Source organism: Amblyomma maculatum, chromosome 8 (assembly GCF_055883805.1).
Source record: "Amblyomma maculatum isolate TAMU_Amacu chromosome 8, ASM5588380v1, whole genome shotgun sequence".
NCBI classification, from domain to species: Eukaryota; Metazoa; Arthropoda; class Arachnida; order Ixodida; family Ixodidae; genus Amblyomma; species Amblyomma maculatum.
In genome coordinates this window covers 48504692-48520453 of record NC_139351.1, presented here as the reverse complement: position 1 = coordinate 48520453, position 15762 = coordinate 48504692, and the positions used below count along the sequence as shown (strand labels likewise).

General features: G+C 48.4%; 1 protein-coding gene across 2 annotated transcripts in view; it reads left to right on the top strand.

Annotated features, from left to right (window-relative positions):
• The first annotated feature begins 10606 nt into the window (after window positions 1-10606).
• The window catches only part of Sur-8 (leucine-rich repeat protein shoc-2), a 103660-nt gene continuing 98504 nt past the window's right edge, over window positions 10607-15762 (top strand). Inside the window, exon 1 of one of the 2 annotated variants that reach the window (XM_084576266.1) lies at window positions 10607-12035. In XM_084576266.1, the coding sequence (XP_084432392.1) occupies window positions 11760-12035 (276 nt within the window). In that variant the 5' untranslated portion in view covers window positions 10607-11759. The remainder of the gene's footprint in view (window positions 12036-15762) is intronic. The other variant, XM_084576265.1, reaches the window with a different exon arrangement.

Genomic DNA, 15762 nt, shown 5'->3' with positions numbered 1-15762 from the left:
AGAAAGCGTCATTCTGCGGCGTAATATAGCCCTGCAGGCTGAAGACGACGGTTTGTCCAGAGCTCTGGTAAATGTTGAAAAATTACTGACACCAATTAGTGAGTGAGTGAGTGAGTGAGTGAGTGAGTGAGTGAGTGAGTGAGTGAGTGAGTGAGTGAGTGAGTGAGTGAGTGAGTGAGTGAGTGAGTGAGTGAGTGAGTGAGTGAGTGAGTGAGTGAGTGAGTGAGTGAGTGAGTGAGTGAGTGAGTGAGTGAGTGAGTGAGTGAGTGAGTGAGTGAGTGATCCGCTGTCGAGAAGCAAGCACGCTTTTCTACTTACTGTTCTTCTAAATCTGTAGCCTTTTTCTTCAGTTCTTCCTTTCCATTACCTGGGGGAAGGGGGTGGGGGGTTCCCAAGAGTTTTAGATGTCGTCATTATCGCATGACAGCTGTACACGGGATGGCTCAGTTACCTGAACGGTTACTTTTAGCGCTTCACGTTTACTGTTAGTGGCCTCATAAGTTTCTCGTGAGATCACGTGTGACGCTCGCAGTGACACAGGACGTTCAACGCCCACCGTTATGTATACAACCTTTATTTACAGCTCAGGGAGCATTCCCAGGTTTCCATACTTGCTGAAGGCAAGATTTTTCATCCTACCCTCTCAATGGCTAGGACTACCACGATTATTACAGAAGTCATATTATACGCCTTAAAAGCAAACCCTCTGGGTTGTAAACTTTTGATAAAGGCTGTACGAGGTAAGCACTCTTAAGGATAAAGGTTCTATTCACTGTCGGCTGCCGCGCGGTGGACGACGGGAAAAATTAAGCCGTTTTCCGCTTCCGGTCCGTCATAGCCTTGGATGCATCGTCGTCGTCTGTTGAGGTTGCTTCGTTTGGGTAGTTTGAGAGATCCAAGGTGCTGTGAACTCTAATTTGCTGCAATAATGGTCAATTGCGCTGTCTACGCGTATGCAGCGATAAGTCCTGGTGTAAAAACTTCGAGAACAGCACAGCTGTCAACATTTTGGGGTAGACGCCTGCTGTGGCGAGTCTTGCACTGTTGCTTCTGCTGCGTCGTTTTGCTAAATCATTGCCGTGCTGACTGTCCCGCTCGACGTGATATAAATACGGTTGTGTATGTGCAAGTGATCGCGCTCACTGAATGACAACTTCATAAACATGCTACTTTCTACCCTCGGAGGATAACCTTTCGGACTGCTGCCCCTAAGCTCCCGGTAGGTGTTAAATGCTGAAGCTTATGTAACGTAACTGCAAGCGTGCTAAAGCGCTAGAGGAAAGCGACGAATACCGTTAAGCTATTGCACGTTGCTAATTAGCTCTTGCTATTTTTCCTCTGTGGCTTTGGGTACCATACATACAGCTGCGCGCAGTACAAACGTCGGGCTAAGATGATCGGGACGCCCGTTCGTTCCTGCTTTGCGGCCATACAAGTCAGTTCCTGAAAGCCCGCGTTCCTCGGGAGTTTTAGTACATGTTACGCTCTGCATGCTTGGGCACCGGGGTTTGGCTGAAAAGCTTTCCGCGACCAAAAATAAAAACAAAAGAAAAGTGTCGTTCGTGGAGAATCCGGACTGCGAAAACGTTGCTCGCGGACGGAAGCAAAGCAGAAATCGCTGACGTATACGTAAGGGTCACGTCTGCAGTGTGCTACAGATTGTCTGTAGATCAGCGTCGCCCCCGTGACCATGGATGAATGGAAAAACGTTTATTTTCAACGGCTTTTAGCAGTGGGGGTTCAGTTTGATTGTTGACCTCGCCAGATGGCCACCAGTTTAATTCGACCTGTCAACGATCTCTTCGGCCCGCTCAGTGACACGAGCCTGGATGGCCGGGTCCGAGCAGCGCAGCATGGTCTCCCACTCCTCCAGAGATGGAGCTGGCAACAAATCGGCGGGTGGCGGATAGGCCGCGCACCCCCATGTAATGTGGTCTAAACTGGCGTCGACGCCACACTCTTTGCATTTAGGGTCAACCTGCTCTTTGAATATATAGGAATATACTTAAAAATGGCCCCCTTTTGTGCGATGACGTCATGTGAAATTAACGCAACATAGGTCGTAGCCTAGGATCCCACTTGCTTTCATTTTCCATATGCTTTCCTTTGTGTCATTTGTGGTTGTTGGGTCCCTTTTTGCGCACTTTAGTGTGAGGAACCCGCAGCTTCAAATCTGTCGATGCAGTACCAGCATTAGGTAATCTCGTCCAGATCTTGAACAGGAAAACGAAATGTGTCAGCACACTTCCAGACAGACATAGATAAACCATTGTAAATAAGCATTGGTACAGACACGGCCGCTGGATGGAAGCGCACTTCCATCGAGCGGCCGTGGTACAGATAAGCCAAATTAAAATATTTAAGTTTTGGAAGCAGTGTTGAAGGAACTTTGGCGCACCCTGCGCCCGCCCGCGCTGTTTCCTCTGCTTGTAAAATTTATAATGTAATTTTACGCCTTATGTTGAAAAGAATTTTACATTTGTGAAAATGAAGACGCCAGTCACTGTTATATACATAAGTCAATGACTGTCTCAATTACAGCTATGCTGACCTAACCTTTAAAGCACTGAAACATATTCCTTTTTGTCCAGTATTGCATTTACCAACAGTGAAAGGCCATTTTTAGACGACCCCTTCCGTGCATCTTACGAATGTCGCCTGATGCCTGATTGCGTGATCGCATGCTTCATGAAAAGCTTCGTTTTCATAGCGCACTTAACTTAGCGGAGTACAAAAAATATACAACACGTTTAGTTCAACATTTGCTAGAGCGAGTGCTTATAAGTATGCTGTGGACTTTTGGGACTTTTTTCTTTTTTTTTTTGTTGAATAAAATCTTCGAATGTTTTTAAGCGTGTAGCCGATGTATATTTCGGTTGGTTGTACGGTGCAATCAATAATTACCGGCAAAAACAATGATCAAAGTTTACGGACGGAGTGATGAAGCAACAAGTCAATTGTTTTTCCGATCATTACGCACTTTCGCTGTACGTACAGTCGGTTGTAATGGTTGCTGGCTCTGCATGCTTACTTAAATGCATTAGCATGCTTGTGTTGACAGCACCCAACTTCAAAAAATGCCCGTTGATCATTAGTCCTTGAGCTTCTCAAAGACGCTCGGTACAACAACGGCTTATCGCACGCCGTAGTTTCGCTGCCCAACCGAGTGACGTCATAACTTACCTTATAAGATGTAAATTTGGAGCCCCGGTTGAAGCTTCACTGCATTCTCCTCGCACTATAAGCCTGTGGGTTTGTTCGTATAGCACGCTAAATGTAAGTGGTTATTCTGTTTTCAAACTGCGTCCACGTGTTGGACGTCGATCTATGCAGAGCCAGCTATGAATTGGAAATCATAACGAGTGTTCTGCTGGTTATTAATGCGAAAGCATTTCCTGCCTCATCCTTCGCTCGACCAGAAAGTACGACCAGAAAACGTCCGTCACACCTGTCAATGATCCAGAGATCGATAATAAAAAAATCAGACACTGATAACTGATATGATAATTGGGATTTGATTAGACATAGTCTCATAAGGGTCATGAGATCACCAAAAACTGGCATAATAGAGAGGACGCCTTGGTCACGTAGATACTCCAGCATATCTTTAATTGAGCACGTTGTTATTCATAGTCATATCCATGGTTTGGTTTGGTTTGGTTTGTGGGGTTTAACGTTCCAAGGCGACTCAGGCTATGAGAGACGCCGTAGTGGAGGACTCCGGAAATTTCGACCACCTGGGGTTCTTTAACGTGCACTGACATCGCACAGCACATGGGTGCCTTGCTTTTCGCCTCCATCGAAAAGCTGCCGCCGAGGCCGGGATTCGATCCCGCGTTCTTGGGAACGTAGTCGAGCGCCGTAACCACTGCGCCACCCCGGCGGGGTAGTCATATCCATGGTTGCAGTGACTGACGTCATAGCAGCTCAATGTAGACGACGCCATATTGCATGTCCAGACATGTGTGAACACTGAAGTAAAACTTCCTGCTGGGGCTAGTTGGTGCACAGACATATGGGAAAAAGCGCAAAAGAGACAAAACACGAACAAGAGGGGAGCGCGGCGTCCTTTCTACCTCCTTTGTGTTTTGTTTCTTTTGCTCACCAAAGGGTATCCGAACACGCCAGGCGTTGTCATAGTAACAGTGGTGGCGTCACTGCATGCCCAGGAGAAAACTGCTTTCGCATTGCCACACGTGAGGAGGCTTAAGTGCGCCCCGAAAATTTTTTATCAATAAATTGTCTGATCAACTTGTATACCTGAGGTGTCCAAGCTAACTTTAGCCAAGGGTCATAAAATGAAATATTTGAGGTAGGCCATAGAAACCACTTGTGTAGAGGCCTCGATGCGCGCCCGCTCGACGCGCATCGAGGCACCCTACACTTGTGTACAGCTGCCAGCCATCTAGCGCACCACAGGGAAATTATTTGTTTTGCAATTAACTAATTAGTAATTAAGATATTTTTCCTAATTTACAAACTATTGCATTTAGACAATACATTAATTTACAAAGTTGTAGAGCGCCTTCTGAGACCCCCATTCCATTTATTTTCGATAAAGAAAACCTCACGTGCATCTTTTTGCCAAGCTTTAAAGAAAGCCCGCGAAATACAAAAACAAAAAGAATATCGTGACTAACACATTCGTGCGCCACGATTGTGGTGCTCTCAATCGTGGTGTGAGTAAACGAAATTAGCTACGGCCGTGACTCGACTTCCCAGCCAAGCTGGTTCTGGTAACTTTGGTACCAGAACCTTGGCTGATATGTTGGCGATGGTTGCAGCCAGCGCGGTGACGATGGATAAAACTCTTTATTAAGTTCCAAAAGGCTATTTTAGAACCGTGATGGGTGGACCTCCTAGTCTGGCAGTCCATTGGCCTTCAGCGCAGCTTCAGCCCTGTTCAGCAGGGTTCGCTGGTCTTGTGGGTCATCGCTGTACAGAATGGCCTTCCCATTGCTGTCTAGACGGGTTGGGGACTGGATCTACCAGGGCTGTGTTCTTGCATTCCCATATCATGTTATACGTGCCTGAAATTTAGTCGCAGTGCCCACACTGAGGTCCGTGCAGCGTGGGGTACCACTGGTGTAACCTTTTCGGTGTGGGAAGTGTGTTTGTTTGCATGAGCCGAAGCTTATGTTCCTCGGCTTTACATAGTGTTTTGTGAGGTGGCGGGTAGACTCTTCTAGCCTTTGTAGAGCTAGTTGTTCCCCGTAGGGTGAGCTCGCTGCGACTTGCACCGTCACGTGCGCCGACTGCCTGAAGCGGATGAAGAAACGAGGTCGTGGAACCAAAGTAGCAGATGATTTCGTTCACTGAAACCTGGTTTGAGAGCAGCACAATCGTGACGCACGAATGCGCCAGTCACGTGATATTCGTTTGTATTTCGCGGGCATTCTTTAGAGCCTGGAAAAACGATACACTTGGGGCTTTCTTTATCGGAAAAAAAATGGAATGGGGGTTTCAGAATATGCTCTCCAACTTTGCAAATTCATTTATTTCTTAAAGACAATAGTTATAAATTAGAATTTTTTAATTACAAATTAGTTAATTGAAACATAAAAAATTCCCTGTGGTGCACCAGATGGCTGGCAGCTGTGTACAAGTGGTTTCTCTGGCCTACCTTAAATGTTTCATTTCTTAACCCTTGGTTAAAGCTAGCTTGGACACCCTTTATTATGCTGCAAAAGTGATGTTAGCTACACTCTGAGCTCGTCATCTACTATATGCTCTTGGTTGTGCATGCTTCGTGGGTCTTTTACTGGTACCTAATTCCTCTTACTCAGTGAGGCAGCTAGCTCTGCACAAAGGAGAGGTCACACATTCCTGGAGAGGTAAATATCTCGTTCAGAAAGGCGACTCTCACAAGTTTTGCGAATATTAGCCTAAACAGGTGATTTGCTTTTTTGGCAAGAATGTTTCACCGATCACGCTGCCAGTGCGCTTAGGTGGTCGGTCATGATCATGACCGCGGCCTTTGAAAACGAAACAATCCACTGCGGCACTATATTCTAATCGATTTGCGGCTGATTGCACCGGCAGTAGTTGTTATGAGTGCCTCCGCAACATTTTTGTGCGCGCAGGAGGCGTAGGAACGGTTCGCAGTAGGAAAGTTTGTTGCAGAAGCTATCGTCGGCTTGCCTCTGTATATGCGCCCAGAAATGGTGCTCGCGGGGTTTTTTTTTTTTTGTTTGCTGCTTTTTTTCTTTCCTTTTTTTTTTTTTTTTTTTTTTTTTGCTGCCAAGTGTTTGCGGCATTTCACGGCTAAAATCGTTAAATAGATGACCTGCTTTTAAGGCATGAATGGGAGAGAAGGAGGGGGAGAACAAACTTTTATTTTTTGTGAGGAGGAAGTATCAGGCTGGTATGGGCAGGGGCTTCCGCGCTGGTGTCAGGTGTCCTTGGCCTCTGGCCATTTGAGTTCTACGCTCGATGTCCCCGAGTCGGATTTTTGGGCCCGAGCTGCAGCATAGCGGCCTCCCACGGCGCACAGGTCGAAAGCTGCAGATCCCGCACAGGGGGATCTCGTGGGCATGCCCACAGTTTGTTTTCTAGGTTGGCCTTATGTTAGCATAACCTACAATAAGTAGTGTTTTGGGAGAGATACATCTGTAGTTTTCGCAAGGTAGCCTCATGTGCGTCTGTGAGAGATTTGTTTCCTTGAGAATATATAGGTATACGAGGTTTACGGAAGTGTAATGTGATTTCTAGTTAAGAATTAACCATAGGCTCCTCGCTGTCCTCCTGAGGAGCTATCCCATCACCCGGTTGAATTTCTCGGAAGAGAGGAAGGTGCTGAGGCCCAGATTAGCAGTATGAGACGGTTTATCGCTTGTGAGGCAAGAGCAATTTCATGCAATAGGGAATAATCTGCCTTTGCTGTAGTTCTTTATTGCTGTTTTCGAGTCGTTAATGATATGTAGGGCTGAGGTAGAGCTTATCACGAGGGAGACCGCTACCTCCTCCACTTTTTCCGAATCGTTGGTCGCCCGTATAGGCCAGTGTGAGCTGTCCACCCTGGTAATTTAGTCAAAATTGTGAAGGCATTGTGGACCACATGTTCGGTTGCAGCGACATAGACCGTGTCTTGTTTGAAGTGGTACTGACCCCAACTTTCCTTTCATCTTCGCTCTCTTCGAGTTCAAGTTCCGGCAGCAGGGCTTCCCTCTCCCCTCCCCATTTCCTCCGCTTTTCCTTTTCTTTTCTTTCTAACAAGTCCGCTGACTACCCGGATACCAGCATGTGCGACAGATAATCTGCATCATGAATTTCTTTTTTTTTTTTTTTACTTAAAGACGAGACTTCACTGCATTTGTGATCGCTAATTCATCTATGTTTTGCCTGGCAGGAATGACCACAACTGAAGGAAAAAGACATTTTATAGACGTCGCGATTAAAAACTCAATACCCATAGTGTTTTGAAAATTTTAATACATATGACTTCAAGGAAGCGTAGGCTGCTTTTCTGGAGAAGGTCATGACAAGTTGTGATAAACAGCTGGAAAATGTATTTTATACGCATTTAATAGTCCTTGCGAGGCTGAGGAATTAGTTGTTTAAAAAGACACACACACACACACACACACACACACACACACACACACACACACACACACACACACACACACACACACACACACACACACACACACACACACACACACACACACACACACACACACACACACACACACACACACACACACACACACACACACACACACACACACACACACACACACACACACACACACACACACACACACACACACACACACACACAGGGACATTGCTTCACTGGGACTGGGCAAGGATATCTCCTAGCGCCCGCAGTGATGCTGATGTCAGTTTGATCGCAATGTCCAACTATATTGCCACTGCCGAAGTTTTCTCGCCTTCCTCATGTTAATTCGCCCCCTTCTTCTCTTGGGATCCACAAAGATGGATTCGTTTTGAGCGCTTGTTTTTTTGTTTGTTTGTTTTCCTTCTACGGCAGCCTGCGCACACGGACTTTGCTGCACTTCGCATTATTAAAAGTCATTCACTGAAAATTGACCTGCTCCTGCATAACTCTATTCGTGATACCAACACTGTGTTCCTTTCGAGAGCTTTCTTGGTGTTATGGCCGCCTGCGAAGTCTCGCCCACCAGAGCAACGCGTAAGTCGTGTGGAAACCAGGTTGCACAATGATAGGTAACGCTACATCACAGTGCTTGGGCTTTATCAAATGCATTGCGCAAGCAATTAGTTAAAGGGCGCAAGTCTTGCTAGTTAATTCTTTTATTTCTAAGCGAATGTCCCAGGTTGCACAATGATAGGTAACGCTGCATCACAGTGCTTGGGCTTTATCAAATGCATTGCGCAAGCAATTAGTTAATGGACGCAAGCCTTGCTAGTTAATTTTTTTTTTCTGAGAGAATGTCTTGCATACGCTTCATCCTCAGCACTGCAATAACTAGAACCGAGAGTGCTTAAGTCCAATCGAACAAGCGTTTTTTTCTCTTTGCATAGCAGATGGCTTACGAAATGTCGCAGCAATTAAGCTCACTGAACAAATGTTTCCATTTGTCCTTTCTGAACACTTGTACTAGCCTTTATGGCACTGCGCTCTGCGCAGCTGGGTTGTTTTCGCTTGCATACGGGTGCATTGCATCGAGCTCCTGTTTGGCTCGCATTCCTGACTGTGTAGTATGCTGTGCGCGCGGTCCAAATTTGCATAAATGCGCGCAGCATGTCAATACGAACCACTTGTCACATAACCCGGCGCTTCGGTGCGCGCGCTGTCTACAAAAAACGGGGGAGGTGGCGCCGCTTAATGTGTGCAGGTCGGCGAGGATGACGCCTATTGTGAAGAGCAACGGCGCCCACTAAGCGGCGCGCATTTCCGCGAGCATTGACCTACTTTTCGGGGAGCGTAAGATTTACTACGCTCCCTACCTCTTCTCTTCCCCACCCCCGCTGCTAGTTCTCCTCCTCGTCGTCCGCCACCGGCGGGAGCATCAAGTCAGGGACGTTCTCTCTGTCAGATTTTACTTTCTTTTTACCCCTTCCCTTTGCCTCTCTCCCTCTCTATTTAATAAAGTGCTGCCGATGCCGCCGCCGACTTAGCATCGCAACCGCGGCGCAATAAAATCGGACGGGTAGCCCGTCGATTTCGTTTGCATACAGTGGTTGAGTTTTGAGCGAGCACTGTCATCGCCCATATCTTTTATATAAGTTATCGCAGATGCTCCGTAACGAAAGGACGTACGCGAGGATTCGAAGTGTCTCTGCTGGTGGGAGGCTGTTGCGTGCTCTCTCTCTCTCTCTCTCTCTCTTCCCATTTTCTGTGTTTTCCCTTCTCGTACAGGATTTTTTTTTTTTCTTTTTTTTTTTTTTTTTTTTTTTTTTTTTTTTTTTTGTCGCTGTTACCCGCGCCGGTAAGGGGAGACCGGGGAAAGGGAGAGCGACCGTGTGACCTAGTGGCTGACAGTGCGCGGTGTGGAGGAGGGGCGAGGCCATCTAGGGTCTGCGGACCCCGGGCAAGCCCGGGGCCCGGGACTCAGCACGGACCTTGGTGGCGGAGGCGGGGCCCGACCCTCGCGCGTGATTCGGCCATGACAGAAGGCCGCGTCGTCTGCTACAGGCTCTGCAGCAGACGCTTGTTGGCACAGCTGAAGCGCTCCGACAGATAACGCTGGCACTGAATAATCAGAAGTGAAGGCTGCGGCAGATTCATATAGTGCCCCAGAAAACACTCTGCCATGGAAGGGACCGAGCCACTCAGGTGGCCCGCTCAAGTCCCGAAGAACGCCGGTTCCGGGCCACAACCAATAGCGATTGAGCGCGCCAATTTTAAATTTTTAGACTGTACACAAGACGGGTTACATAGCTTGTCAGCTTTGAGTGGCAGCGTTGCACTTATTAAGGTACGGGTTATTATTTTACAGCTAGAGTACTAAAATTAAAGGAAAATCACAAGTATAAAGCGATTTCCGTATATCCCCCACTATTTTTTAAACATACCCGCAGCAAGAAAAAATAAAAAAAGGCGAAACGACCGGTAGTCTCCAGGCTAACGGCAGCACAAGATGATGCGATACAAGTGAGAAATTTCTCTTCAGAAATATTGCCGGCAACGTGCAAACGGCTGCAATGATGACACGCGCACACCACCTTAGCAGTTTTTGATAACACCCCGTGTCACAATCCTAACAGTACGCAATAAGCGCTACTGTTCCGATACCGCAATATCCTTCCGCCCAGAATTCTGTCCTTACCCGATGCGAAGCCGCTTGGCAGGCTATGGAACGGGACGTCGTCTGCAACGACTGTTACAGCGGAAGTTGAATATGCCGTTAACCGGAACTCGCCACAGGACTTGCAGCGATGGCGACTTCGAAGGAGCCCGGGCTTCGCGTCTACCGCTACTCGCAGAGCGTAAGCCTAAGCGAGAACTCTGCGACCGTGGTTGCAACCGCGGCTCAAATGAGCGGTTCGAATTTTGGCCGCACGGTGTCCCTGCAGGCAGCGGCAGGCGGGGGCCCGGGCGATCCCCGGGCGTGACGTAGCGGCCCGGGGGCCGCCGTTTAGTGCGCATCGGCGACTACGCAGCCGGACACTTTTTCCTGCGTATGGCCGCGGATGCGGCTGACGGCTGCAGCGAGGGGATGCATCTTTGAGAAAAATCTTAGTTCGCAGGTCGAATTTGCAGGGTATTTTGCAGCGCGAGGATCCTCAAGTGCAATGGAACGCCCGTATCTCCCGGAATGAGCAGAAGCATACCTAGGTGAGGCGCAGCGGCGAGTTTTCGGCACGGTCTTTTTGCAGCGCTCGGCGGTGCTCCGCCAGTGCATCAGCCAGTCTCGCTTAGGAGTAGGGCGCTCTGCTGCAACCAGGTAGCGCAAGTTGTCAGTAGCGGACGACACATCGCAACGCTTCGATGCTTAGCAGTTCATACAACGGGCGTGACAACGTTTAATTTGTGCTTTACGAAACAGCAAGCATGTTAGGAGGAGTTACTAATAGCAGCAAATAATGTGCTACGAGGGCATAACGTGTAGGAAAGATTTTGCAGAGCGGTCCAACTTCGGTTTCGCAAGCGCTCGAAGCGGCAAGCTTGCATCGCCGTCAGCTCTGCGCAGCCTAGAGTGAAGCCTTGCAAGCAACGCGGTCGGTGGTGGTCGTCAGCTGGCATCCTTGGCGGAAGTCTGCACCGCCTTTTGACATCGACTCCTGGCCAAAGGTGTGAGAGTAGTTTTATTTCGGCCCTAGTTTTGTCTTCGCGCGCTCGTTTGTCAAAGTCGCGCAAACTTGTGCGCGCGCGATCTAGCCTCGACGCCAGCGCAGCCGCTTCCCCTCTTGCAAAAATCGTCTGCAGCAAGCTCTGGCCGGCAAACGCGACGCCAGGCTTCAGAAGAAAAAGGACCACAATCACCTACTTTCCCCGTGGCAACTTTCTTCGCGGTATTAGGTCCTCCCGCGCGACGTCCCGTGCCGGACTTGGGAGCAAGTTTCCGAAGAGTTGTTTCGTGATCGGGAGGGGGAGGCCAGAAAGTTTTCTTTCATAACCTCGGCTCCAGCGATTCTGATCAACGACGAACCGACCAACCCCACGCTGCTGCCGTTGTGCGTGTGTGTGTGTTTTGTGCGTGTGTGTGATTTGTCGGTGCGGCCGACGCCGGTTGAATGGGCCTTGTCGTAAGAAGCGCGTAGCGTAGCGAAGGGCTGCGGGAGAGCGCTGGCCCGATGCTGACGTCCGTGACGGCGGCCGCCGAAGCATGCGAAAGCTGTCCAAGTCCAAGAGCGGCGGCGACAAGGCGTCCGGCGGCGGCCACGACGCGACGGCGCTGCGCCTAGCCAGCTACCGGGGCGAAGCAGCGGCGGCAGTCTCGGTGCCGTCGACGGAAAGCCCTAAGGTTAGTCCTAGCTCGCCCGAGGACGACCACGGGGGAAGCTCAGCGGCGGAACCTGTTGCCGCGGCGGCGCCGACAGAACACCATCGCGGCATGAGCGGGCTCGACCAGCCGTCGACGAGCCGGGGAGACGCTGTCAAGGTGCGTACAACAACCCACCGCTTCCCCGGCACATGCCGCCGCCACTCCCGGAGCGCGAACCCGGTGTGTGTGCGTGCGTGCTCCGGGGGGGGGGGGGGGGGGGGGGGGGTATCGTGCGTGTGTGTGTGTGTGTTTTCGGCGTAGATCTCGTGCATTGCCCTCCTCCTCAGCGGTGTTCATCGATTGTTTGATGCGGGGGCATTAGCATTTCGGCGTGCGCGCCGGCGGCGGGGGGCCGGCGCTTCACGCCGCTGGGTTCCAGCCCCGAGAACACGCCCGCGATCCGCCGGCGCTGAGCACGCCGGCTGTGCGCCGGTTTCGCGTAGGGGAGCCACCGATAACGTCCGGGGCAGGTGTCAAAGCGAGATGTTTTTTCTGCTTTGGCAGGAAGGCGCGGCATTCTGCGCCTCCTGATCGCTGCCCTGCCCGTCTCCGGTGTGTATGTGTGTGTGTGTCCGACGATGCTGACGATTGCGTTGGTCGCGATCGCTTCGTGCCGCTCGCCGCGGAAAGACGCTTTTCAGCGCGCTGGCTAGAGCGATCCAAACGTCTCTGAGATCATTCGTTGACAATCTGGTCGAGCAGGATGATGTCATGTCCCCGCAGATAGCGACTGAGGAGCCGGTCGCCGCTAGCTCCGATGCGCCTAGAACACTTACTCCTAGAACACTTAATTTTTTCGGTCTGATCATCTTACTGTATTTACCAGTCACTTGGTGACCGCTAAGCAGGAACCTAAGATGTATTCTGCATACAGCTAACTGCACACTAGTTTCTGCTCGTGGAACGTGGGGAATGTGTCACTCGCTCTATGCTTGGGCTATGAGCCCTTCTGAATGGGGTGGTCGGTATATGTTGCGCTACACAATTATATGCCACTCGCATGTTAATGTCACCTGCACGAACGACATAAACGGTGATATGTGCACTGCTTTGCAAACACATAATAGTCGTTTCAGCTTCCAAATTTTGTTCATTGGTTTGATTTAAAAGTCGTTCAGTTTGGTTTTCATTGAAATGAGTAGTGATTGGGTGGGAATTGCACTTAACATTGCAATCATGTGTAAGTTTTTTCACATGTTGTTGAATGATATGCTTTCCAACAAAGTACACACAAGCCATCATTGCACCTTGTGTCTCGGGAATGTCAAAAGCTTTCACTCTGTTGATTTGATTTTTTACGTGCATGATGTAAGAATGGGTTGGAGGCATCTCCATAATCATGCAAAACCTCTTTACTTGAACAAAGAGAGTTGCACAGGGAGGCTGTGGTTAAGATAACAATAAAAGTGCAAAACCCACACTACATCCTTTCCTTGTTATTCCATTCTATGCTGCACGTGGCAACAGCACTGGAAGCGGTCTTCCTGAGTCAGAATGTTTCTTATCTTCTTCGAAACAAAGCTTATGGTGGACGTCGGGTTATTACACACTTCTGTGGACTGAATGATATTCTGGGGTGCAGTTGTCAAGCAGTACCGCTTTTTGCACTTGTATTGCCGCAACACAAAGTTCAAAAGATTCTTTTGCAATTTGTTTATAATCGTTGCAGCTACTGTTGGTGTTTTTGCAAGTTCCACGAAACATTACCTATTGGGATCTACCATCAGAGAGCACGATGAGTGATATTGGACTAGCAACTCCCATGAGGTGATCATTGTGGCTTGTATTTAAATGTTAGCTTATCACTGAGCAGTACATGAAGTTCTGAGATGGCCCTTTCTCAGCTGTGGCTTTGAAAGTCATGTGGTATTAGTTCCCTCGTGTCCTGTTACGGCATGTTTTGAGAGAGCCGTGGTGCTTGGAAGAGCCCTACACAGGCTATTGATTCGACGAAACCGTTATCTTGTGGAATTTGGCAGATAAAGCCAAGCGTGGTGTCTCTGCGGATATCTCTCCAGCGAGCCATGGAAGCAAGTCTGGGGCTATGGAGGGGGGGGGGGGGGGGGGCATTGCTTACACTGACTGCGTCACTCTTGTCAGTGCATGGAATTTGTCAAGTAGATGACATGGGCAATATGTAGTTTTACTGTCTTGACTGAATTTCAACTTATACTGCTGGCTATAGCAATGATTTCAGATTTATGAAAGCAGACTTCCTGTTATCTTCGTTTTGGTGGCTCAGTGCAGTGGTTGGTGCTCATATGAGTGGAACCGTGGTTTCTGGGTATATCTATAGTATCTACAAAAAAAGCTTAGGACTAGGCTTGCACCTTTCACTGCTGGGTTATGCACAGTAAGGCATGGCAAAGAATTTAAGGTGGTCAGTTAACATGTGCTGCAGGCTATTATATGCTACTCTTGAAGGAATTAAAACTGTCATGATAGGTTTTCTTGATAGTTGTGTGTGTCACTGCATGCACTGTGAGCCCTGATTAGTGGTTACAAGAAAGTTCGCCATATTGTTCAAAAATTTTGCGGTTAATTTTGCTTTTCCTTTTGGTAGGTTAACACTGTGAGATGAGTTTCATCTGCAGCGGTACGTGTGGTTTTTAACCGTACTCTAACCATGCTCTGCTCACCATTTCTGGTGACGTAAGCAAGCAGCTGTCCTCTCTTCAGCTACCGGGAAAAGTGTTAAGTGCCAGAAGCAGCATTTGCGGGAAGAATCTTTGGAGCACCTTATTGCAGGCGACATTGAGCTACACCACGCCTATAACCATTTGGTTTGATGTCCAGTTTATAGGTACATTTAGGGGATTCCTGAATGAGCTGGAGCCCGCCCCATGATGTATCCTATATAAGCAGCACAGCTTTCTTTCACCACATCCTAAAACTCTATCTTTTGAAGACCGGGTCTTTGGTCTGGTTTTGGGGTATAATGCCCCAAGTGACTCAGGCTGTGAGAGACACTGTAGTGGAGGGCTTTAGAAATTTTGACCACATGGGGATTTTTAACAGGTACTGATATTGCATAACATACGGTTGCCACTTTTTGTCATTGATATTTGCTTTGCCAAAACTAACCATTCAACGAAGTTGGTTTCTTAGCTGTATAGTGGAGCCGCGTGTAGACCAAAAGGTGTGGAAAGATGAGGACGTTTCTCCTCGCATTACATAGATTTATATAGACTTTAAGAGGCGTCATATGTTCTGTGCCAAATTGCTGAGAAGCAGACCTCTTTGAGTGATTACTTTTGGGAAGGTTGGTATTGATGGTTACCATCTGTCGGGTGTTTGATTGTGAAATGTCGTACATGGTTTAAGGTGGACGGCTGTGAACCTAGTTACATTATTCTTACAGTCCTGTTACGTGAAACTAATTCTTACTTAACTCTAACTGTAACTCAATATGTTACTTGTTGCTTACACGTTCCCAAGCTTGACAAAGGTGCACCTCCATCATACATAAGAGAGGGAGCCAAAGTCAAATGTAAAGAGGGAGTAAAGTCAAATGTGAGAACTTTTCTTTTTTGTCAAGAATTTATCCTAAACGATAGCCTTTGCATAGTTGGTTAATAATCGAGGTGTGTGCACTGTGAATACTGGGGTATCTTATGTGTTGTGCTCATTTTGTGGTGACCCCAAGACCTAGAGTAGATGCTGCACTAGCTAGAATATTTAATATTGGGCAAGTTGCATGTGGGATGATCTTGCATTTGTTTGTTTCTGTAGCTGTACGCACTGAACAAGCTAAGCACTGCTATAGTCTGATACAACTAAGCAATTAACTGCACAGGAGGGATTTTGCCCAGCTGGTTTGACCTATCTTCACAGCGCCGCAGTA